This window comes from Wolffia australiana, chromosome 5 (assembly GCF_029677425.1).
Source record: "Wolffia australiana isolate 7733 chromosome 5, ASM2967742v1".
NCBI classification, from domain to species: Eukaryota; Viridiplantae; Streptophyta; class Magnoliopsida; order Alismatales; family Araceae; genus Wolffia; species Wolffia australiana.
Window position 1 is genome coordinate 18,293,309 of NC_135839.1, and position 22,131 is coordinate 18,315,439.

General features: G+C 44.1%; 4 protein-coding genes and 1 pseudogene across 6 annotated transcripts; 4 read left to right on the plus strand and 1 right to left on the minus strand.

The window, feature by feature from the left end:
- The first annotated feature begins 898 nt into the window (after positions 1-898).
- On the plus strand, positions 899-1,725 carry LOC144703074 (glutaredoxin-C6-like). The gene has a single exon (XM_078575155.1). The coding sequence runs from the start codon at positions 1,152-1,154 to the stop codon at positions 1,527-1,529; it is 378 nt and encodes a 125-aa protein (XP_078431281.1). The 5' UTR covers positions 899-1,151; the 3' UTR covers positions 1,530-1,725.
- A 2,032-nt stretch (positions 1,726-3,757) lies between these two features.
- On the plus strand, positions 3,758-6,756 carry EMB1789 (CCCH-type zinc finger family protein). Its single transcript, XM_078575881.1, has 7 exons — positions 3,758-4,862; positions 4,950-5,015; positions 5,117-5,245; positions 5,507-5,557; positions 5,655-5,804; positions 5,898-6,366; positions 6,630-6,756. The coding sequence occupies exons 1-6, from the start codon at positions 3,762-3,764 to the stop codon at positions 6,204-6,206; spliced, it is 1,806 nt and encodes a 601-aa protein (XP_078432007.1). The 5' UTR covers positions 3,758-3,761; the 3' UTR covers positions 6,207-6,366; positions 6,630-6,756.
- Positions 6,590-11,847, plus strand: LOC144703652 (putative phospholipid-transporting ATPase 5). 3 transcript variants are annotated; one of them, XM_078575880.1, is made up of 11 exons: positions 6,590-6,758; positions 6,951-8,798; positions 8,926-9,036; positions 9,121-9,397; positions 9,475-9,563; positions 9,639-9,726; positions 9,940-10,149; positions 10,225-10,350; positions 10,550-10,648; positions 10,720-10,911; positions 10,988-11,847. In XM_078575880.1, the coding sequence occupies exons 2-11, from the start codon at positions 6,991-6,993 to the stop codon at positions 11,651-11,653; spliced, it is 3,666 nt and encodes a 1,221-aa protein (XP_078432006.1). In that variant the 5' UTR covers positions 6,590-6,758; positions 6,951-6,990; the 3' UTR covers positions 11,654-11,847. The 3 variants fall into 3 exon arrangements, with proteins under 3 accessions (XP_078432006.1, XP_078432005.1, XP_078432004.1); XM_078575879.1 differs by having other exon boundaries at positions 6,647-6,830; XM_078575878.1 differs by having other exon boundaries at positions 6,648-6,834.
- A 71-nt stretch (positions 11,848-11,918) lies between these two features.
- Positions 11,919-12,008, plus strand: LOC144703999 (U6 spliceosomal RNA; annotated as a pseudogene).
- Positions 12,009-12,308: 300 nt separating this feature from the next.
- Positions 12,309-14,434, minus strand: LOC144703654 (Calcium-binding EF hand family protein). Its single transcript, XM_078575882.1, has 6 exons — positions 13,801-14,434; positions 13,418-13,517; positions 13,260-13,325; positions 12,862-13,035; positions 12,692-12,788; positions 12,309-12,602 (listed from the first exon to the last, which is right to left on the minus strand). The coding sequence occupies exons 1-6, from the start codon at positions 14,345-14,347 to the stop codon at positions 12,477-12,479; spliced, it is 1,110 nt and encodes a 369-aa protein (XP_078432008.1). The 5' UTR covers positions 14,348-14,434; the 3' UTR covers positions 12,309-12,476.
- Between the last annotated feature and the right edge of the window lie 7,697 nt (positions 14,435-22,131).

Consider the following 22,131-nt stretch of genomic DNA (forward strand, 5'->3'; position numbering starts at 1 on the left):
GATAGAGACAGAGAGAGAGAGAGAGAGAGTGAGTGAGTGAGTGAGTGAGTGAGAGAGAGAGAGAGAGAGAGAGAGTGAGTGAGTGAGTGAGAGAGAGAGCGCTTAAAACTGCAACTGGATATTCTTAAATTTTAATTAATAATTAGAAATGTTATCCATCCTGCGTGACATGTTTTACTTGCAGTCAGAGGATTTACCAATGAACGTTGGGTTCTACTGTCACGTCGAAAATTCTCCAACCGCCGACCCACTCTCATCGGATTATTGCGGTCAACTAGAATACTACTTCCGTATCAAAAAAACAACGTAGGAGAGTGACATGATCTGCTGGCGAAGTGACATCAGATGGCGCACCATCTGTCATCATTCGTCACTAGCTCAACACTGGGCTTCTGAAATTGGCGGTCCATCTTCAAGGGCAAACGTCGTCTGATCGAACCTCCAAAAAAAGAGAAATACTGACCGTCCGATCTCCGACGGCTGATGCTCGAAGGGACTCGGCGAAGTGATGTCACGAATGCAGCATGAAATATTCGAATCCAAGCCACTGTTTAATTCAAAAACAGTTGTGGCAGAGGGAATAGCGAGCGTTGAATACCCAACAGGGAAACGCTTCCGAATAATTAAAGATGAAGCACGTGACGCGTGGATCTTTATTTCCATGCGCCGGACAGGACTACGTCATGGCGGATGATCAGAGACTCCGTTCCTCATCTTTGATCCATCTCACATCTGGGATTTCCTACGACAATCACTCATTTCTCATCTCTCTCTCTATATCCATCTCTCCGTCTATCAACTATTTTCAATGTGTGCCTCATTTGGGCAACGTGTTGCACAGTATCGATCTATCTCTCCAAACACATCTTTCTGTCTACGAATCGAGCGATCGGGTTATCTACTTATCTTTCTTTCTAGCGTGCGACGTCTTTCATACTGCACAGTAAGGAAGTAATGAGCGCTGAGCAGGTGACGCCAGCGTCGGCCGGCTTTACGGAGGACGTCATACTAGCGTAGTGTACAGTCGAACAGCCACCGTCCTCCCACTGAGTCCTCTACGAGCGCCTCGCTGCTTCGCACTATCCGCCATTTCAGCCGAGCGCTGCTCTATTTGAGCTCCTCGGGGAAGAAACGGAACGGGAACGGCGGCGATGGAGGAGGTCAGATGTAGGCCTGCCGGCGCCGTCGCGACGGCGTTATCTATCGACGCGGCGGAGACGCTGGAAACGCGGATCAGACGGCTGATTGGGGAGAACCCGATTGTTATCTTCAGCCGTTCGTCGTGCTGTATGTGTCATGTGATGAAGCGGCTATTAGCGAACCTCGGCGTGCATCCAACGGTGATAGAATTGGAGGAGGATGAGATCGACGGTGCGATGGCGACGGAGTCTCTGTTCGTCTCCGGAGCTGTGTCCCCCGTTGTTTTCATCGGGGGGGAGCTCGTTGGTGGGTTGGAGAGTTTAATGGGACTTCACCTCACCGGCGAGCTGGTGCCCAAGCTTGCTCAGGTGGGGGCTCTTTGGCCGTAAGCCTTTTATCTTTTCTCGCTGTTACACTGGCTGTCTACGGCTATCGCTGTGGTTTGCGCTCATTTCTCTATCTCTCTCGGGTGTTCTTCTTTGTGTTCACCGTCTCCGCTGTTCGATGTTTCGCTGGTGGCGAGCGTGATCGGCCTTGAAACCTCACGTCTCGTGCCAAATAAAATAGCTTCAATGTTGGGGATCATGCCTCACGAGCCCGGTGGATATGGTAGACTGGAAACCTCAGACCTATATCTCTCTCTTTCTCTTGATATACAGCTATATCTTTCTGTGCATCTATTAATCTACTTCAATGACTATCTCTCTAGTAATAGTTCTCTCTCTACATGATTATCTTTCTATTTGAAGATATATATATATCTGTTTCTCGAGAATTATTCTCGCTCTCTCTCTGCCCTTGTCTCTGCCTGTCGTCTGGTAACTTGGGCAGGCCATTGTTGGGCAACTTGGCTGAGCCGATAGTATCAATCGGCATCTTCTGGCAATGGAAGAGAAAGATTTGTTTAATCAGCTTTCATGTAACTTGAGATTCGGTTCGCATTTAATTTTCACGTGCTCCAATGTAGAATATCCCGTCTTTTAAAATATGCTAACGAATATGAGTAACAGTTTGAGTTGCAACCACTCTAAAACTTTTGAGTTGCAGAAGTTTGGAATAAATAAATCATGTCAAAAGAATGTTTATGGCTCTCAGGTAAAAGAAGAGACTGCTAAGAGTAACAATTAATGAAGGATAAATTTCAGCATTTCATGAAGGATAAATTCTAGTCTTCTCATCTTTCTGAATCCTAACAATACTTCTTAGGATTTTACTTAACAGATAGGAAAGTATGTATAACAAGATTAAGTTATATTATCAAATTAGTACAAGTCGGGTTGACTTCCCCCATCTGGTACCAGTTTGGTCCGGCTCTGGTCCAGCCTTGTTCAGTCCTAGTCCAGTCACGGTCTGGTCAAGTTGACTATCCAATGTCAAAGTCAAAGTAGAAAAGTCATGTTGATAATTATGTGGACTATAACATAACCAGCTTTAGACACGGGATAATGAGCCTTTGCCTCCCTTCTCTTCTTCCCCGAACACCCCCTCCCCTTTCTATCTCCCACTGTAGGTCTTTATCCCTCCACACTTCTCTTTCCTTATGGAGAGCTGTCAATGTTAATAGAGCAGGAAGAAACCCTTAGGAGTAGGAAGATGTTGCAATGGGTTACTACAGTACACATCTGAAGAAGAGCTCCAATTCATCAAGTGGGCGCCCGTGGGCAGTCCAATATGTTCCCACTATGACAAGCTCAATAGAGACCTCTCTGGCTTGTTGGATGCAACCTTCAAACACAACTACATCATCCTAATGTCGAATGCTCTTTAATAAAATAAAATGATGAATTTGTTATCTCCAAGATAATAAAATCCATTAAGATAATAAGTCTTATAATTCATCACATTCTTTGTCAGAAATAATTTCCCTAATGGCAATATTAATCCTTATGCTTTAATCTAACCGAATATAAACTTAGTATGTATGCCCCCCTCCCTCCTAAAGTCGTGACCATGCTCATTTTTTTCTTCGAGAGTGGATTCCGGAACTATAACTAAGATGTAAGGCAAGTGGTCAAGGCGATGGTTGCATTGTTCAACTGATATATCTTGTGATATATCTTGGGAATATGGAGGGGGAAGGGGGAGCATGAGGGGGGGCCTGGAAGCTAAATGGGAGATGGGGAGGGCGAGTGGGAGGGGGGAAGTGTAAGTGGGAAAGACTTTTAGAATTTTACTTAAAGATATTAAAAATAAATTTAATAATTTACTTTCTGTTCTGGTCCGGTTCAGTCCGGTCTGGCTGGTCCCTGGTCCTCAGTGTCCAATCTTGATTACAAGTTTATAATCGAATATGTACCTTTAGTGCAGGGACACGGACGGGATGGTTTTATCGTCCCAGGATGAAAAAAACGTCCCGTCTGTGTCCCTGATATGATTCTGGACGTTGGGACGGGACGATTTCGTCCCGTCCCGAGGTTTTGACGAAAAAGCCGTCTCGTCCGCGTCCATGCTATGATTATAGACGTGCGACGGGGGAGATTCGTCCCGTTCCGTCCATCGTCTTTTTTATTATTATATACCTAAGTATAGTTAAGGAGAAGCATGGGTTATTTTTTATTGGGCTCATTTGGGGCGAACACCAGGCCCATTAATATGCTTATATAATCTCTTCGGCGTCAAAAATGAAGATCGATTGTCGAATCTCTACAGAAATGGAAGGATCTTCGTCTCGACCTCGCTTCAGTCTTCCCAGGTACCATCTGAACAGTGCCACCTACCGTGAACTTCTCCGATTGTTCGCTCTCTGCGCCCAAGTAAATTCCCACGCACCTCCTCCTCCGTCTTCTGCAAAGAACAGTCTAGAGCAACAGGAGGAGCAGAACGCAAGTCGAGAAGGGGCTTCTGCTTCTGAATCGGGGATTATCGATGGATTAGGAAAACCCTTTGCTTCTTGCCCGTTCTTGGTTGATGACGCGAACGGCGAGAAAAACTTGCGTTTGGAAGAAATTTTGAACCAGGAACCGAATATTGATTCGTGCAATTCATTTGTTGATCATCTTTTCTTGCCTGATGAACTGGGATGGATTGAGGAGGAGCGAAATGGAATAGATTCGGCTAATTTGAGGGTTTCCGACGTAGCTTCACAACCCCTGAACTCGCATGCTCTTGTTGAAGAACACAGAGAGGAGACCTCGGTCTATGGGTCCAACTGCCGGAAATTCCACAGCAATGGTCTGTTCACTGAGAAAGCTGAGAGGGATCCGCCGATGCCCCCTCCCAAAACTGGAGAATTCAGTTCTAACCAAGAACAGTGTTTATCGCACGCTTCATCCGTGATTCCGTCGGAGACAGAGGAGTTAATCCAGAGGAAACTTGACGCTAGTCCTGATCTGTATGGCGAGACCGAATTTGAGGAAGGAGAAATTCCCGGAGAATTTGGGGTTTCAGACTTGGAAATTCTTCCTGCGGTTGATAATGGGTTAGTTCCGGAAGGAGTTCTACAGGTTGAACATATCTTGAGGCCCAATTCGCCTAGCGCAATGGCAGAGATTAGCGTTTCTCAAGCAGCTTTCTGCCCACAGATTAATACAAGGAAAATTGAAGCGTCAAAAGGAGAAGCTAGCAATTTCGAAGAAATGTATGGTAAGCCAGTAACTGTCATTGATGATCTTGTGTCGCCAGCCAACTTGGATGAACATGCTTCATCTAGTAACTTCAATTCGAAGCAAGTATGCACAAAGGAGGACGAAATTCAAGGGGAGGGAATCACATCTGAGAAGAAGGTAAAACCAAGAACCTCTTTTTTCGTTTTACTTTCGCCAGCTCCGAGTGAGTTTCACTCGAAGTTACCATATTTTCCCATTCTGCAGGTTGCCAAAGATGGAGGGAAGACAAAGAGAGGCCCACTAACAGAGAGCAGGAAGGAGAAAAAAAAGGTTTCTTCTGGGCTGATAATATGATGGATCATTTTTTAATTTGGGTATTATGTTGATTAGATTAATATTTGAATGTATTTTTTAAATGCGATGTCCTGCAGTTGACTAAGAAACGGAAGAGGGCAGAGATGAATAAGAAGCTGGGCGTTAAACGACTGAAGCTGGAAATGACAACGAAGACAAGAAAAGTAGTCCCATGCAATTTCTATCAGAAAGGGAGATGCCAGAAGGTATTCCCTCCTATTTATTTATGCTTCTTAAAAATTCTTATAATTAAAAAAAAACCGTGTTCCACGGAGGTTATAACTAGGAGACTTCTTGAATTCCCCTCAATAAACATCTTTCGAAATGTCAGAAACCTTTTCACGCATACTTTTCCCACGAATTCTACGATCGCCTTCTGTCTGAGTTTTGTTTCAAATAATTTTACAATATTCATCCGGAGGTTATGTTTTCCGATGCATATTGATTGGATTTAATTTCTTTTTCAGGGGGATTCCTGCAAATTCTCACACGACCTCATTCCCGATACAAAACACACGGTATGAGCCTTGCATTTTCGGTGCAATTTTTGGCAAACTTAAAAGGATTTCATGCGATGGTTTTAAATTCGATCTTCTGGGATTATGTTTATTGCAGCCATGCACATTCTTCGTTCGGGGGACATGCCTGAAAGGCGTTGACTGCCCATTTGACCACGAGCTTTCCAAGTACCCATGTCACAATTTTGCCTCCGAAGGCTGGTGCAGCAGGGGAGAGAACTGCCACTTCTCCCACAAGATTCCCACGGTGCACATCACTTTAATTTCTCACATTCATGCATTATTTTATTTTATATATCTTTTTTTTAAAGAAAATTATTTTTTTCTCTGATGGGTCCAGGTCACCACTCCAAAGGCCAGTTCTGAGACGCAAAAACTTCCGCAGAAGGAGCCTACTTCTAGCAGCGTTATTTCTAGCGCAACCCTGGCGACTAAGATACCAAAGGGGCTGTCATTTCTTTCATTTCCCAAAGTTAAACCTCGGGAAAATTCGAATTTGCAGAGAAGAGCTGGCCTTCAACCGCCTGCGGGCCAGAAAAATCCAGTCTTGACCCAGAAAAATGAAGAAATCATGCCAAGTGGGGGTGTTTGCGAGAGCGACGCCAGCCAAATTTTAGAAGAATTTTTGCTCGGCGGGATCTTTTCATAGAAATCTTCGAATCTTCCCAATTTGCCGTCTTGATATTTCGAGATAGAAAAGGATGGGACCCACCGTCCGATCCCCGCTGTCCACGCGGGTCGGTGAGCTGACTCTGTCGCTTTTGGGCCCAAATAGGCCCACCTCGCCACGTGCGGTGAAGTTACCGCAGGTGAAATCTCGAAACTATTTTCTGATATATTTTTTTATTTCCGCCACCTCGTTATTATATTCCACTTCGCTCGGGTAGAGACAAAGATCATGTTCGTCGACTTAGGAGAATCTAGGTAAATAATTTATGCCACGTGGCGCGTCATCCGGATTTCGTCGTCCGGCGCCGGTGACGCCCAACCCTAGGCGTAGTTTACAACGGAGGGCCTCTCCCTCTCTCTCTTTCTCTCTGCGCGATTTTGACATTCATCTCTTCGGTCGCAGGCGATTCTTTCGATCATTGTGAATTCGTGATCTTTGCGGGCTGAAATCTTGAGAAGAGAGGCGAGATCGAGCGCGATCGAAGGAATGGCTTTCTCATCGGCACATTCATCTTCTAATCGATGAAGGAAGGTTGATTTCTCAGCTGGATCCGTCGTCTTTCTTCACGTCGCATTCCCTCACGCGTTCCGCTTGATGTTGATTGTTGGTATCCATTTTTCTTCTCATCTTATTTTAATTTCAATCTGCTCCGGTTTTGATTTCTTCCGTTGATTTGACCTCGGACGGCTTATTTGGGGCTGATTGCGAGATCTCTTTTTGCAGATCAAAGAGGGCAGAAATCGCTCAAAGAGGGGGAGGAATCATGGCGCGGCAAGCGAGAAGAAGAGAGAAACTCAGATGGAGCAAACTGTATACGTTCTCTTGCATCCGTCCGCCTGTTCTTCTCGATCCCGAGATATCTCCGCCTCTCCAAGGCCCAGGATTCTCCCGCGTGGTCTACTGCAACCAGCCTCGTGTTCATCGCAAGAAGCCCTTCAGATACCCCACCAATTACATCTCCACGACCAAGTACAACGCAATCACCTTCTTCCCCAAGGCTCTGTTCGAGCAATTCCGCCGCGTCGCCAACATCTACTTCCTTCTTGCCGCCATCCTTTCTCTCACGCCTGTGGCTCCCTTCTCCGCTGTCAGCATGATTGCGCCTCTCTGCTTTGTTGTCGGCCTTAGCATGGCCAAAGAGGCATTGGAAGATTGGCGAAGGTTTGTACAGGATATGAAAGTGAACAATCGAAAGGTTAACATCCACAAAGGAGGCGGGAGTTTTGGGTATAAACCGTGGCAGAAGATCAGAGTTGGGGATGTTGTGAAGGTGGAGAAAGATCAGTTCTTTCCCGCGGATTTGCTCCTCTTGTCATCCAGCTATGAGGATGGTATATGCTACGTTGAGACCATGAATTTGGACGGTGAAACAAATCTCAAGGTGAAGAGATGCCTAGAGGCGACGTTATCCTTGGAAGACGACAAAGCTTTTCAGGATTTCTCCGCGATCATCCGTTGTGAAGATCCGAACCCTAATCTTTACAGTTTCGTGGGTAATTTTGAGTATGATCAGCTGGTTTTTGCGCTTGATCCGAGCCAGATTCTTCTCAGAGACTCGAAGCTCAGGAACACAAGTTATGTTTTTGGAGTGGCCATCTTCACCGGGCATGACAGCAAGGTCATGCAGAATGCAACCAGTTCCCCGTCAAAGAGAAGCAGGATAGAAAAGAAAATGGATCAGATCATATACATACTCTTCACTCTTCTTGTTGTCATTTCCTTGATCAGCTCAATTGGGTTTGCAGTCAAGACGAAATATGGAATGCCGGAATGGTGGTACATGCAACCTGGTAACACCACCAACTTATATGATCCCACTCAGCCTGCTTTATCTGGAATATTTCATTTGGTGACTGCCCTCATCCTCTACGGATATCTGCTGCCCATCTCTCTCTATGTTTCGATCGAGCTTGTCAAGGTTCTCCAGGCCATGTTCATCAACCAAGACATTCAGATGTATGATGAGGAGATTGGGAAACCCGCGCAAGCAAGAACATCTAATCTGAATGAGGAGCTCGGGCAGGTTGATACGATCTTATCTGATAAAACCGGAACTTTAACTTGCAATCAGATGGATTTCTTGAAGTGTTCCATCGCCGGGGTGTCCTATGGCGTTGGTTCTAGCGAAGTGGAGATCGCTGCTGCCAAGCTGATGGCATCTGAAATGACAAATGGGCAGGGACGGCTCAGTGGAAATCAAAATCCGTGGGAGTCCGGCGCGTTTAGGAATTCTGAGATCGAGTTAGAGAGCGGTGTAACCTGCAAGATCGACAAGGCCCGGAAATCAACGGTCAAGGGTTTTAGTTTTGAAGACAACCGCCTCTTGGACGGAAATTGGACGGCGGAGATCAATGCCGACGTCATCCTCATGTTCTTCCGGGTGCTTGCGCTATGTCATACGGCGATCCCCGAGCCCAACGAAGAGACCGGCTCGTTTAATTATGAATCGGAGTCGCCGGATGAAGGAGCTTTTCTTGTTGCCGCAAGAGAATTTGGGTTTGAGTTTTGCAAAAGAACACAGTCCAGTGTCTTTCTCAGAGAAAGATATCCATCATCAGAGCCGGTGACAAGGTTCTGGCTTGCTGAACTTTTATAGCAAATCTCTATTCTAAAATTTATCTTAAAAATTCGTCTTATCTCTATTCTTAAATTTCATTTTTCTCTGCTAAGTTTTTTCCTTTTTTTTTGAAAATTTCAGGGAATTTAAGGTGCTGAATATTCTAGAATTTAGCAGCAAGAGAAAGCGAATGTCAGTGATCTTGAGTGACGAGGAGGGTCAGATTCTTCTGCTGTGCAAGGGAGCGGACAGGTCTTGCTGGTTCAATTTGACCTTTTTTTTGTGGGTTAATTTCTTTTATGCATCGATTTAACTTTATTGGGGCGAAATCTTCAGCATCATTTTCGAAAGACTGTCGAAGAATGGGAGAATGTACGAGGGGGAGACGAGCAAGCATCTAAATGAATACGGGGAAGCCGGGCTGCGGACGTTGGCTCTCGCATACAGGAAACTGGAGGAATCGGAATATTCTTCGTGGAACGCAGAATTTGTAAAAGCTAAGACGGCCATTGGACCTGAGAGAGAAGCTCTCTTGGAAAACATGGCTGATTTGATGGAGAAGGATCTCACTCTGGTGGGCGCCACCGGTGTAGAAGACAAGCTACAAAAAGGGGTCTGTCTTATATTTCTGCTTTATATTTCTTTTAGTTACTAGAGTGTTACTAACTGTTTTCTTGGGCGCGTGATTAGGTCCCTCAGTGCATTGATAAGCTGGCCCAAGCCGGGTTAAAGATCTGGGTTTTGACCGGTGACAAGATGGAAACAGCCATCAACATAGGGTGAGATTGCGTAATCCTTTAAATTCTTTTTTCATGCGTCTTTTTTCTGAAATCTCTCCTGCTGCCGCGTCTCAGGTTTGCTTGCAGTCTGCTTCGACAAGGTATGAAGCAGATCTGCATTTCCACGTTGACCCCAGATCCTTTGGCTCAGGATACGAAGAAGGTGAACTAGTGGATCTTAAAGATTTTTTTATTTTTATTTTAATCGGTTTATGATAGAATTCTTGATTCGGGTATCTCAACCTGCAACCTTTGTACTGATACCAAGTTAGAATTTGAGCGTTTACCACAGTGCTAAAAGCGAGAGTTTGTACCAACTTTTACGCAAGATATTGATCTCCAGCAGAGAATAAAATTTAACGCCCTGGTTGATCAGGTGGTGAAGGAGAGTGTTTCTCTTCAGATCACCAACGCCCTCCAAATGATAAAGCTCGAGAAGGATCCGCATGCGGCGTTCGCGCTGATAATCGATGGGAAGACCTTGAGCTATGCCCTCGAAGACGATTTGAGATACGATTTTCTTAGTCTGGCAGTTGACTGTGCATCCGTCATCTGCTGCCGAGTCTCTCCGAAGCAGAAGGCGATGGTACTTTCTTTTATTTCTTTTAATAACAGTTTTCATTATTTCTTTAATAAATCTCTTGACGTTTTTGATGTTCAGGTGACTCGGCTGGTGAAGGAAGGTACAGGAAGGACCACCTTGGCCATAGGCGACGGTGCCAATGATGTCGGCATGATCCAGGAGGCAGACATTGGTGTCGGCATTAGTGGTGTGGAGGGGATGCAGGTAAGTAATAATCTAAAAATCTATATACCCATCTCTCTGTCTCTATCTATCTATCTATCTATCATTCTACATATCTATCTCTCTATCTATGTTTAAATCTATCTTTCTATCTCTATCTGTCTATCTATCTATCTCACTTTCTTTCACTTACCGAGCTTGCTGGCTTGCTCTTACATGGGGATTGCTTGGTTTGATGCAGGCTGTGATGGCAAGCGACTTTTCGATCGCCCAGTTCAGATTCCTCGAGCGCTTGCTCGTCGTCCACGGGCACTGGTGTTACAAGAGGATCGCACAGATGGTATGCCATGCTCTCAAAACTTCCCCCCATTCATTTTTGGCTTCTGACCAACTTCCTCCCTCTTCTGCAAGATCTGCTACTTCTTCTACAAGAACATCGCCTTTGGGCTGACCCTCTTCTACTTCGAGGCCTACACGGGCTTCTCCGGCCAGTCTGTCTACGACGACTGGTACATGCTCCTCTTCAACGTCATCCTTACGTCCCTCCCCGTCATCTCTCTTGGCGTCTTCGAGCAGGACGTCTCCTCCGACGTCTGCCTCCAGGTCAGAATCCCATCCCAATAACAATAACAATTAAAAAAATGAAGAAGTTGATCCTGACAGAGGTGAGAATTGGCAGTTCCCAGCGCTGTACCAGCAGGGGCCGAAGAACCTGTTCTTCGACTGGTACAGAATACTGGGGTGGATGGCGAACGGGATATACAGCTCGCTGGTGATCTTCTTCTTGAGCATAAACGTGTTCTACGACCAGGCCTTCAGGGAAGGGGGGCAGACGGCGGACATGGCGGCCGTGGGGACGACCATGTTCACTTGCATAATCTGGGCAGTGAACATGCAGATTGCACTGATCATGAGCCATTTCACTTGGATCCAGCACTTGTTCGTGTGGGGGAGCGTGGCAACATGGTACTTGTTCTTGGCGGGGTACGGAGCGTTGTCGCCACTCTACTCGCGCAATGCTTACCGGATCTTGGCAGAGGCGCTGGCGCCAGCGCCCATCTACTGGGCGGCAACGTTGCTGGTGACAGCGGCGTGCAATCTGCCATACCTGACCCATATCTCCTTCCAGAGGTTGATCAATCCCCTCGACCACCACGTAATTCAGGAGATCAAGTACTTTGGCAAGGACGTGGAAGACCGACACATGTGGACCCGAGAGCGGAGCAAGGCCCGCCAGGAGACCAAGATCGGATTCACCGCCCGCGTCGACGCCAAGATCCGCCTTCTCCGCAGCAAGTTGCACAAGAAGTACTCCTCCCTCGGCCCCTTCTCCTCTTCCTCTTAGCTCATGCCCCACCCCAACCCTGCTCTCTCTATACCTGTCTCCCTTTCTTTCTGATTCATTCAAGTTTTAGAGTTTGCCCCCTCCTGGCTGTAACATATTTTAGAGGAAGGAATTCAGAGGGTTTGGATAATAAGTGTTTTGTAATTTTAAACAGATACGTGGGATGTCAATAATATAATGCGCGGTTTGTTTGATCTCTGTGGTTTTTGTCCCAGTTCTTCGCAAAGACCTAAACCTTACCTAAACCAAAGTTCAATCGTGTCCAGTCCCTTCGGGGACATCCGATAAAATTGGGACGATACAGAGAAGATTAGCAAGGATGACACGCACAAATCGAGAAATGGTCCAGGTAGGTTCAGTCCAGGTCCTGTCAAGTTGGCTAATTAATGTCATCTTGATGACTATATTGGACATCGATTAAACCAGCTTTCCAACTGCTGGTAATTGCTGTGCTTTCCATTTCTTTCCCCTCTCTCTGTATCTCTCTTTCTTGGTCTTTCTCTCTCCACACCTCTCTTTCTTCATGGAGAATTGTCTCATAGAGCAGGAATAACTGTCTGATAGAAGAGAAGCTTAAAATGGGTTTGCGTCCCTGCTCGAGGGACAGGAAGCTGAAGCCAGAATGGGAGTGGGAGGGAGGACGCGTGAACAGTGATGACTTTTGGACTTCTACTAAAAATAAATAAATAAATAATTCCTAATTTACGGTTTCAGTCTGGTTTGACCCTTGGACCTAATCTGCCCTTAAATGGCGCACCTGCAATCCGGGTTTGTTCTGGTCTTACCGGTCCCCGGTCCTAAATGTCCAACCCTACAAGTAGCATCAGCGGAGCTCGTCGTGGGAGTCATAGTCATCGTCATCATCATCGGCAAAGATTGCGCGGTAGAAAGCATACGGGTAGTCAATCATTTCCTGCAAACTTAATCGGCTGTCTTTATTTGCATCAGCCTGCAGAAACAAAGATTAGGCAAGATAAACGACCCCCATTCAATTAAACGCAAAAAACAGGAGTAATTCAGAACAAGATAGGCTCACACCTCCTCTAGAGCGCGCTCTGCTTGTTGCTTAGCGTAGTATCGTTGCGATGGATGGATTATGCCGATCACTGATTTCAACTCTTCATCCGAGAGGAGCCTAAATTATTCCAATATTTTTAGAACATTATAAGTATCATGTTGGGGTGGGAGAAGTCAGTCGAAATCGTTACCCGTCCTTGTCATGATCGATATCTGAGAACAATTTCTTTGCATGAGGCTCGTTAGATCCATCATTCTGATGAATAGAATTGTCGTCGTGGTTGATGGGATCTCTGATCGAATCGAAAAGCCCAGTGAAGAATTCTTGAAAGTTGAGCTTCCCGTCTCCGTCCTTGTCTCTTAGCCTGTCGAATATGGCGCAACATCATAAAAATAGTAATGTCCTTGCCGCAGTATTTCCCAGATCAAAAGAAGAAAGTAAGAGAATATATAACTATAACGCATTATTTCCCCGAATTCATTCTCTCTTGGTAAATCAAACTTGTTCTTGAATTTTCGCATAATCGAAACAAAAAATGCGATACTTTCCAGGCTTTTTCAAGAGATAACCAAATGAAAAACATCGTACCTGATCTCTTCCTTGCAAAGCCAAAGAACAACATTTGGGTTTGCGCTGTCTGATGGATGCTGGAAGCTGAGGAAATGAAAATAAAACCGAGGGATTAGAAGGAAAGAGAAATCCACTCAGCTTAAAAGAAGAGCTTCCTGCGATAAAAAGTTATTTACTCGTTGAACTCGGTTAAATTCAAGAGCCCATCTCCATCTATATCTGAAGCATTAAAGTGCTGGTGACTCCACCAGCCTTCATCCCGAGATGAATTTTGCTCTGCCAAAGAAGAAGAGCACATACAAGTCTTTAAAATGATAAAAAAAATCCTCATCGACGCTTTTTAACGTTTAAATTCACCATCTTAAAAATGCCAAGTATAACCCGGATCTCAGACTGCATGAATGAACATTTTGCCATTGAACTCAAGGAAAAGCCTATTGGTAATCGAAGATTCAAGAAACGTAGAGATTAAAGATGAAATATAAAGAAAAAAACGGGCCAAGCAAGAATAAACCAGCATCCAAATTGAAGAAATTTTTTTTTGAAAAAAGGGACTAACCTAGCATCCATCTCGGGGGGCTAAACTCATCGAACGACAAAAACTCATCGCGATTCTTGTCGTGCAAAACCATTTCCCTCTTTGATCTATGCAGCGTCTCAGCCGCCTCCTGCTGCATGTTCCACTGGACGAGTTCATCCAGCGAGAGAAATCCATCCGCTGGATTAACATCGATACTCGGGAACAATGAAATTATCCGCAGAGTCACATTGAACCGATCTTCGTTATTGATATAATCCTCCGCATCCATGAAATCCTCCCATTCCGGCTGCGATTCCTCCCCAGGAGCCGGATCGTGATGGGCAAAATCGAAATGCGCCTTCTCCCACTCCTTGTCCTCTCTCCGCTGTTCAATGTCGCGAATGATCGGATCGAAAGGAGCCGCGTGATCTCGCCCTCGCCCATTAGGCGACTGAGAGAAGGAGAAATTCGATCGCAGTTTGAGGCGACGGTGATGATGGGTGTGCGGCGTCTTCGGAGTGTAGGAGATGAGGAAGAATCCGAGCGCTATGACGGTGAGAATCAGGAGAAGGAAAGATCTCTCCATTCTCTCCCTGCGACGGAAGAACGACGAAGAACACCGAAGAACAACTGCAGATCTGATCTGTCGCGTTGGATTTTCGCTAAGCAGAGAGAAGGCTGACGACGAAGACTCGTTAGATTTTTCCCGTCAGGCCCGTTGCAGTGTCGCTTATTGCAATCAAACCTTGTACACCGTGAAAATACTCCAAAATCCAAACCTCATACTCTCGTATTGTTATATCACCGATTTCAGAATTTCTCCAGAATTTCCACATATTATGTCGCTAATTATTAGGAGATTTAATTCCGGAAAGAGTTACAAACGACTTAAGTTTTCTTTACTTTTTTCTCATAATTGATGTAGTAGCTCTTTAGCGCGTGTAGATGGACAGGATGGTTATCTAGTTCATGGGCAAAAAATCGTTCAGTCAGAGGGCCTTGGACGGCGGACTGAACGGTTTCTTCGTCCCGTGGTAGCAGAGAGGGAAAGCTGAGCGGGAGCCAAGAGCCCAAGAGGGAAACTGCAAGCAGGCCGAACGGGAGCCGATCACCCATTAGCGTGACCTAGTTTTTCCGCCTCAAACATCGCACAGGATGAGAATGTCTCGGACAGGAAAGTTCCCAGATGGGACGTGACTGAATAGGGACAGAGCAGTTTAGACGAGCCTCTAAATATTGGGATGTACAACATGACTGCCATCATCCCGTCCCATTCTGTGTCCCCATCCCCCACGATTCAGCACTAGAAGTGTTGTGTTCTAGAGGCCTAGATATGGATGAAGAAATCAAAACGACACGTAGCGGACGACTTTTGCGAAGTCGTACAACATCATTAAAATAACAAAACAAAGTACCTTTGCACGGATCGCATCCGTGATTTCATGGATCCCGGAGTGAGATGAGTTGAGCGGCTCAAGTGTGCAGCCTCTAGACGTATCCACGCGGTCCTCGGCGCGTCGGATCTCCTCCTTCTCATTGACGAGCCCCGCTCTATCTCCGTCGACATCGTTACGTCGTCCCGATCACATCAGGGATGGAGAGGGGGTGTGGGGAGAGTGGAGAAGAAGGGAAAAGGCCCCTCAACAATTCTGGCCTGGGTGAATTTCGTTCAAGGCCTTCCCCTATTTATACTAAGTAGGTATTTTTCATAAAAACCCCCACAACTTAAGTATATCTTCCAACGTCCAAAAGACCATTTGCGTGTGACCCTTTTGGCCCATGTATCAGTCTAGTTAACGACTCCAGCGGCCCAATAACCTTTATTGGCATTCCAAATTAATTAACTATATCATCATATAGATTAATTAATGTTGGATCGATTAACTTAATCGATAGGTCGAGACTCCGACGCGTGGGGTACCAAGCTACACCTCGTGTCCTAGAAGATACAAAGGAGTGTGTATCGACTCACTCATGGAACCTGTTCATCATCGGTTACCATATATATATAATCCCTCATCCACTTGACGCTCCTTGGACGACATAGGGTATGGTCAACTATCAAACCTTAATCGATCATCCGAGTTGCTACTGCCTTGAAAATCATCAAAGAACTCTTCTATGATATTTCACTGACTTGGCCAAGGACTTCATCGCATCATCTTCCTTGAGATGTCACCTCTTATACCAAGGGTGGACGATCCCATCTTGACCACTCAATCATCTTCTAGAACTTCTTAATGTACCCGAACTAAGACCTTTTAGAATCCCATGATTAGAGACACGTTGGCCGTAGCCAAAATACAACCATCTGTCCAGAAGACGTCTTCGGTGTCTCAGGTCTAAGGACCACTTTCACAACTGTGACATGAATCAACCTAATTGACAGTTCGGTATAATACCATTTAGGGATTCGTACGAATCAATTCAGTGAACTCTTTCCGCTAAAGAGCACCCACTATCTATCCTTAGTGTTGCCACACTAATGGCTACGAGACCGGCCATACTCATCATATGAGTGAAACTAGATAATGCTATTCTATCCGGATACTTCGATGTTCTTCTCGCGTATCCTTTGAATAGGAATGTTTAGTACACATGCTTAAAGACTAGTGATCTCCGTATTACGATCTCATCATAATTCACTAAGTCGGATCATGTATTCATGGACTTCATTATACGCATCATACGTGCACTAAAATGAATATGTTCTATTAATGAACATATAACGATATGTGGAATATGTGATTGGCTTGCCGACCACTTCTATTTCCATAAGAACCCCCCTTAATGGACACTCCCTAGGGGCCCATCTTGACCCCCTATATAAGGGAGAAGAGGGCCCCCTAGGTCGGTTAGACCAAATTATCGACATTTTGAACTTTCTGTTCTATGTGTGGTCTCACCAAAAGAGAGAAGGACGGGAAGGAGAGGGAGAAGAGGAAGAAGGTATAAGGGTGGTAGAGGAAGAGATGGCTTCCCACTAGTGAACTGTCTTCTCTCTAGTAAACGCCCTCGCACCTGACGCCTCCTGCAAGCAGCAAGTCACTGCGCGAAGCCAGCTCAACCATTGATGGTGTCCCTCCAACCCACTGTCGAGGAGACAATGAACTGTACCCCGTTGTAGTGTTGCTGGCTTTCCTGCGCGCTACGATGCTGCCGTGGCGATCGACGAATCATGCCACGTCGTTAGGCACTTGTGAACTACATTAGTGGCTGGTCTACATCCGTGACCTCTAACGGATTATTCTGTCACGTGCGTGGAACGCTCTTCAACGTGGCCTAGGTGAGTAGTGGACTGGTCAGCTTCGCGCACATGGCAGGTCTCCACAGAAAGACACCATGAGAATTTACCATGCCGCTCTGCTCACTATAATCTCAATTTAAGGGTTAAAATTCGTCATTGGTGCTTGAGATTATTCAATAAAAATATTTTTTACCGTACTTAAAGATACGTAGCTAGTGATGAGTATGGATCGTCTCCACAAGAAATGATGATTAAGGAATTACTTTCTTATACTAGTGATGATGGAAGAGAGGATCAACAAAAGCAAGATTTGAGGACGTGAGCTAGTGATATTGATAAAAGATACGTAAATATAAGCTAATTTAACTTAAAGAAAAGAGTAAGTGATTGTGATGAATATGACGATGAACGATGGTATGAACAAAGATAGTAATTGGATGTGGAGTGGTATGGTGACGAGGATGAAAAGACGAGAAAAGAGAGTAGAATGAGCATGCAAGTATGATTATAAACCCTAATTTTGTTAACTTTAGCAATGAGAAAGAGACAACGTAAGGCAAAGATGCTTACCTTAGATCCTTACGTTCTGCTAGGATCACAATGATTTACGAGTACTGGTAAGCTCCCCCTCTTCTCCGATGTTGCTTCCCACCTACTCAGGACACCATGAACACTCTTGATGGATCTCAAAACTCACTATCTTTCAATCAACGCACAAAAGTAGGACGCAAAGTTAAAGATGAATTTTACAATAATCCAAGCCTCTATTTATAGATTAGAGAGTATGGATAGAAAGAGGAGGGGAAGATGAAGCAACACTGAAAACTTTCAGCTCAATCAGAGTGGTAGATAAAAAATTATGGCCGTCTGACGTTGAAGCAATCCTAGCCTTTACTTTCTTCTCTCTCCTCATCAATGTCATCAGTTTTGTGCCTGTTAAGAAGTCAAAGCACGTGGTATCCTGTGGCTTTTCGTATTTCGTGCCTTTTTGTATTCTGTGCCTTTTCATATTTTGTGGCTTTTCATATTTCATGGATTTTTGTAGTCTGTGGCTTTTCGTATTCCGTGCCACGTGTACATGACGAAAGGACAAAAAAACAAAGAAAAGAAAAGAAAGAAAAAAACCTCTTTTTCTACATTGACGTGGTGGCGCTTCAGCGTGCCACGTCACCCTACGCCATAAATAAGCCAAAATACTGAAAATTCATATAATATAAAATGCCAACAAATATGTATAAATATATATTTTGACTCAGAAAATTATATCTTTCAAAATTTAATGTCACAATATTCCATAAAAATCATATTTTGTCTCAGATATTATATTCTTATAGAATCAATTGTTAGAAAAATCCCAAAAATGTAGATAATTCATAAAATCATTCTAAAAATAGATTTAATCATTTTAAGGTAGATAACATGCAAATATTGAGTGATTTAATGCAAATAAACATATAAATGTGTTCATATAAGGTACTAAAAATGCATGTTATCAGCTGTCACCGAGCGACGACGACACTCCAGTTTTGGTCACTAAGCACGACTATGAATGTCACCCAAAATGCCCCACTTGCACCGATCTTCTATGAGGGGAGGTCAGGCCCTCCGAGCTCTGCCGTCCACTTGTGTCGCCTCGCTGCTGAACTTCTCTCTTTGCCTCCACTCTCCGACATCACGCTCCAGCGCCGCGCCATCGCCGCTTGTTGAGCCAACACTTGCCTGCACCGATTCTTGCACCGATGGAGACGCCGACTATGATCGACACTGCCGACTAATGGAAATAAATGTGGTCGGCAAGCCAATCACACATTCCACATCTCGTTCCATGTTTAATAATAGAACATATTCATTTTAGTGCACGTATGATGCGTATAATGAAGTCCATGAATACATGATCCGACTTAGTGAATTATGATGAGATCGTAATACGAAGATCACTAGTCTTTAAGCATGTGTTCTAAACATTCCTATTCAAAGGATACGCGAGAAGAACATCGAAGTATCCGGATAGAATAGCATTATCTAGTTTCACTCATATCATGAGTGTGGCCGGTCCCGTAGCCATTAGTGTGGCAACACTAAGGATAGATAGTGGGTGCTCTTTAGCAGAAAGAGTTCACTGAATTGATTCGTACGAATCCCTAAATGGTATTATACCGAACTGTCAATTAGGTTGATTCATGTCACAGTTGTGAAAGTGGTCCTTAGACCTGAGACACCGAAGACGTCTTCTGGACAGATGGTTGTATTTTGGCTACGGCCAACGTGTCTCTAATCATGGGATTCTAAAAGGTCTTAGTTCGGGTACATTAAGAAGTTCTAGAAGATGATTGAGTGGTCAAGATGGGATCGTCCACCCTTGGTATAAGAGGTGACATCTCAAGGAAGATGATGCGATGAAGTCCTTGGCCAAGTCAGTGAAATATCATAGAAGAGTTCTTTGATGATTTTCAAGGCAGTAGCAACTCGGATGATCGATTAAGGTTTGATAGTTGACCATACCCTATGTCGTCCAAGGAGCGTCAAGTGGATGAGGGATTATATATATACGGTAACCGATGATGAACAGGTTCCATGAGTGAGTCGATACACACTCCTTTGTATCTTCTAGGACACGAGGTGTAGCTTGGTACCCCACGCGTCGGAGTCTCGACCTATCGATTGGGTTAAATCGATCCAACATTAATTAATCTATATGATGATATAGTTAATTAATTTGGAATGCCAATAAAGGTTATTGGGCCGCTGGAGTCGTTAACTAGACTGATACATGGGCCAAAAGGGTCACACGCAAATGGTCTTTTGGACGTTGGAAGATATACTTAAGTTGTGGGGGTTTTTATGAAAAATACCTACTTAGTATAAATAGGGGAAGGCCTTGAACGAAATTCACCCAGGCCAGAATTGTTGAGGGGCCTTTTCCCTTCTTCTCCACTCTCCCCACACCCCCTCTCCATCCCTGATGTGATCGGGACGACGTAACGATGTCGACGGAGATAGAGCGGGGCTCGTCAATGAGAAGGAGGAGATCCGACGCGCCGAGGACCGCGTGGATACGTCTAGAGGCTGCACACTTGAGCCGCTCAACTCGTCTCACTCCGGGATCCATGAAATCACGGATGCGATCCGTGTAATGGTACTCGTTTCAATATTTTTGTTGATGGCGTCCGATTCGTTCAAGTCTTCCGCTGCAGATCGTTTCCATTTGTTCATCTATATCTAGGCCTCTAGAACCCAACATGTTCCATATACATAGGACTTCCTTTAAAACCAAAGTAAATACAGAAAATAAAAATGACTCAATGAGACACGACAAAGTGAACAAAATGATACTACACATGACGGTACGAATCATGATGCGACGAGTAAGGACATGATGAAAACGGACACACAAACGTGATAAAACAATGAACCAAACAAGCACGTGTCGACCAAGATCAAAGCATGGAATGCATGGACGTGCCTTTACTTGGGATATTTGAACCCGGGCATCTTTTCCATCTCCTTGGTCTGTCGGTCAGGTTGGACGCGAACCGGTTTGGGCATCGATGATGATGATGGTGCCTCCAAAGACTCTCTGTTGGGGCGGCTGGCGCTCTCCATCATCTCTCCTCTCATGATGCCACGTGGTAATATCTCAACCGTAGAACAGAAATCTGGCAGATTTTCGTCCATCCCTTACAGTCCATCATCCGAGACCTCCAGACGGGACGGTTTTTTCATCTTGCGAGAGGAAAACCGTCCCATCCATTTGTCCTCGGACAAATTTCTGTCCTGGTTTTTGTCCAATCTCGTAGACGCGACAAAAAAGTTGTCTCGTCCGCGTCCCTACAGTATAACAATGACGACGCAGGGACATGACAAGGCTGACAACAATGATTCAATGTTTCTCCTCGTATCGGCTTGATGTTCATCATCGACATCTTCTACTGTTGATCACATCCAAGCACGCAATTATTCTTTTTTTATTTTTATTCACCTATACTGATGGTTGCAAAGTTTTACTCAAATAATTTAATGCATAATTTATGCTTCCTCTTGTTCTCCTTCTTCCTCGTCCACCTACTCTTCTTCTTCCTCATATACTTATTCTACTTTGATTCTTAATTTCATTCTTCTTATTGATAGATGGATACGTTTTATTTCAAGTATTTATTTTGTGACTAGTCTTTGGCTTCTGATTGATTGTACGTGGAATTATATTGATAGTTAATGGGCAATATAGGTTGCCTGAGATATTGAATTGATCTTCTTTGACTTCCTTCGATAATCAATTGACTTTTTCTTTTGTTCTTATTTTTTATTCTTCTTATTTTCTTACTCTTTTATTCTTATTTCTAATTTTTTCCTTCTTCTTTCCATCTCCTATTATTCTTTTCTTCCTATTAAATCTTTTTGCCCTTTTATTATTATCTCTTCTTAGTCTCTTCCTATTTTTTTTCTTCTTTTCCTCTTTTTCTTATTCTGTTTACTCTTTGCTTCCTCCAGTTTTCTTACTTATTTCTTTTTTCTTCCTCTTTTTTCTTCCCTTACTCTTTTTTATTCTCTTTCTCCTCTTTTATTCTTTTTCCTATTTTCGTCTTATTTTCTTGTTTTCTTTCTTTTTTTCCTCCTATTTTCTTTATTTTTGTTATTTTCCTCCATAATTTTCCCTTTTTCTCCTTTTCCTCCCATTTTCATTATCTTTTCATCTTCTCTTGTCCATATTTGTCTCTTTCTTATTATCTAATTGTTCGTCTTGCTCTCTCTTGCTCTTTTCTCCTGTTCTTGTTCGTTTTTTATTTCTTCCTTTTTCTTCTATTTGCCGTGCTCTCCCTTCATATTTTTATTTTGTTGTCCGTCTTTTTCAGCCTTTCCTTTTTTTTTCTTTTTTCTTCCTCTTTACTTCTTTTTTCTTTATCTTCCTCTTTTCTTCTTTTTCTTCCTCTTTTCTTCTTTTTCTTCCTCGTTTCTCCTTTTTCTTCCTCTTTTCTTCTTTTTCTTCCTCGTTTCTCCTTTTTCATCCTTTTTTCTTCTTTTTTCTTCATTTCTTCCTCTTTTCTCCTTCGCCCTCTCAACTTTTTGTTCCTCTTTTCGATCAGATATCTGTGAATCTAAAAGATTTCTTGAAAGCTAATTCGAAA

What these genes read in the sequence shown, in the direction of transcription:
- LOC144703074 (XM_078575155.1), top strand. Translation starts at nt 1,152, where the DNA reads ATGGAGGAGGTCAGATGTAGGCCTGCCGGCGCCGTCGCGACGGCGTTA.
- LOC144703652 (XM_078575880.1), top strand. Translation starts at nt 6,991, where the DNA reads ATGGCGCGGCAAGCGAGAAGAAGAGAGAAACTCAGATGGAGCAAACTG. An exon ending in CTGTGCAAGGGAGCGGACAG is followed by an intron (nt 9,037 to 9,120) that starts GTCTTGCTGGTT and finishes CGAAATCTTCAG; the next exon opens with CATCATTTTCGAAAGACTGT. An exon ending in CCTCCGACGTCTGCCTCCAG is followed by an intron (nt 10,912 to 10,987) that starts GTCAGAATCCCA and finishes GAGAATTGGCAG; the next exon opens with TTCCCAGCGCTGTACCAGCA.
- LOC144703654 (XM_078575882.1), bottom strand. Translation starts at nt 14,347, where the DNA reads ATGGAGAGATCTTTCCTTCTCCTGATTCTCACCGTCATAGCGCTCGGA. An exon ending in CTTTGCAAGGAAGAGATCAG is followed by an intron (nt 13,036 to 13,259) that starts GTACGATGTTTT and finishes CATATTCGACAG; the next exon opens with GCTAAGAGACAAGGACGGAG. An exon ending in ATCGATCATGACAAGGACGG is followed by an intron (nt 12,789 to 12,861) that starts GTAACGATTTCG and finishes GGAATAATTTAG; the next exon opens with GCTCCTCTCGGATGAAGAGT.
- EMB1789 (XM_078575881.1), top strand. Translation starts at nt 3,762, where the DNA reads ATGAAGATCGATTGTCGAATCTCTACAGAAATGGAAGGATCTTCGTCT. An exon ending in GAATCACATCTGAGAAGAAG is followed by an intron (nt 4,863 to 4,949) that starts GTAAAACCAAGA and finishes CCCATTCTGCAG; the next exon opens with GTTGCCAAAGATGGAGGGAA. An exon ending in AGAAAGGGAGATGCCAGAAG is followed by an intron (nt 5,246 to 5,506) that starts GTATTCCCTCCT and finishes TTTCTTTTTCAG; the next exon opens with GGGGATTCCTGCAAATTCTC.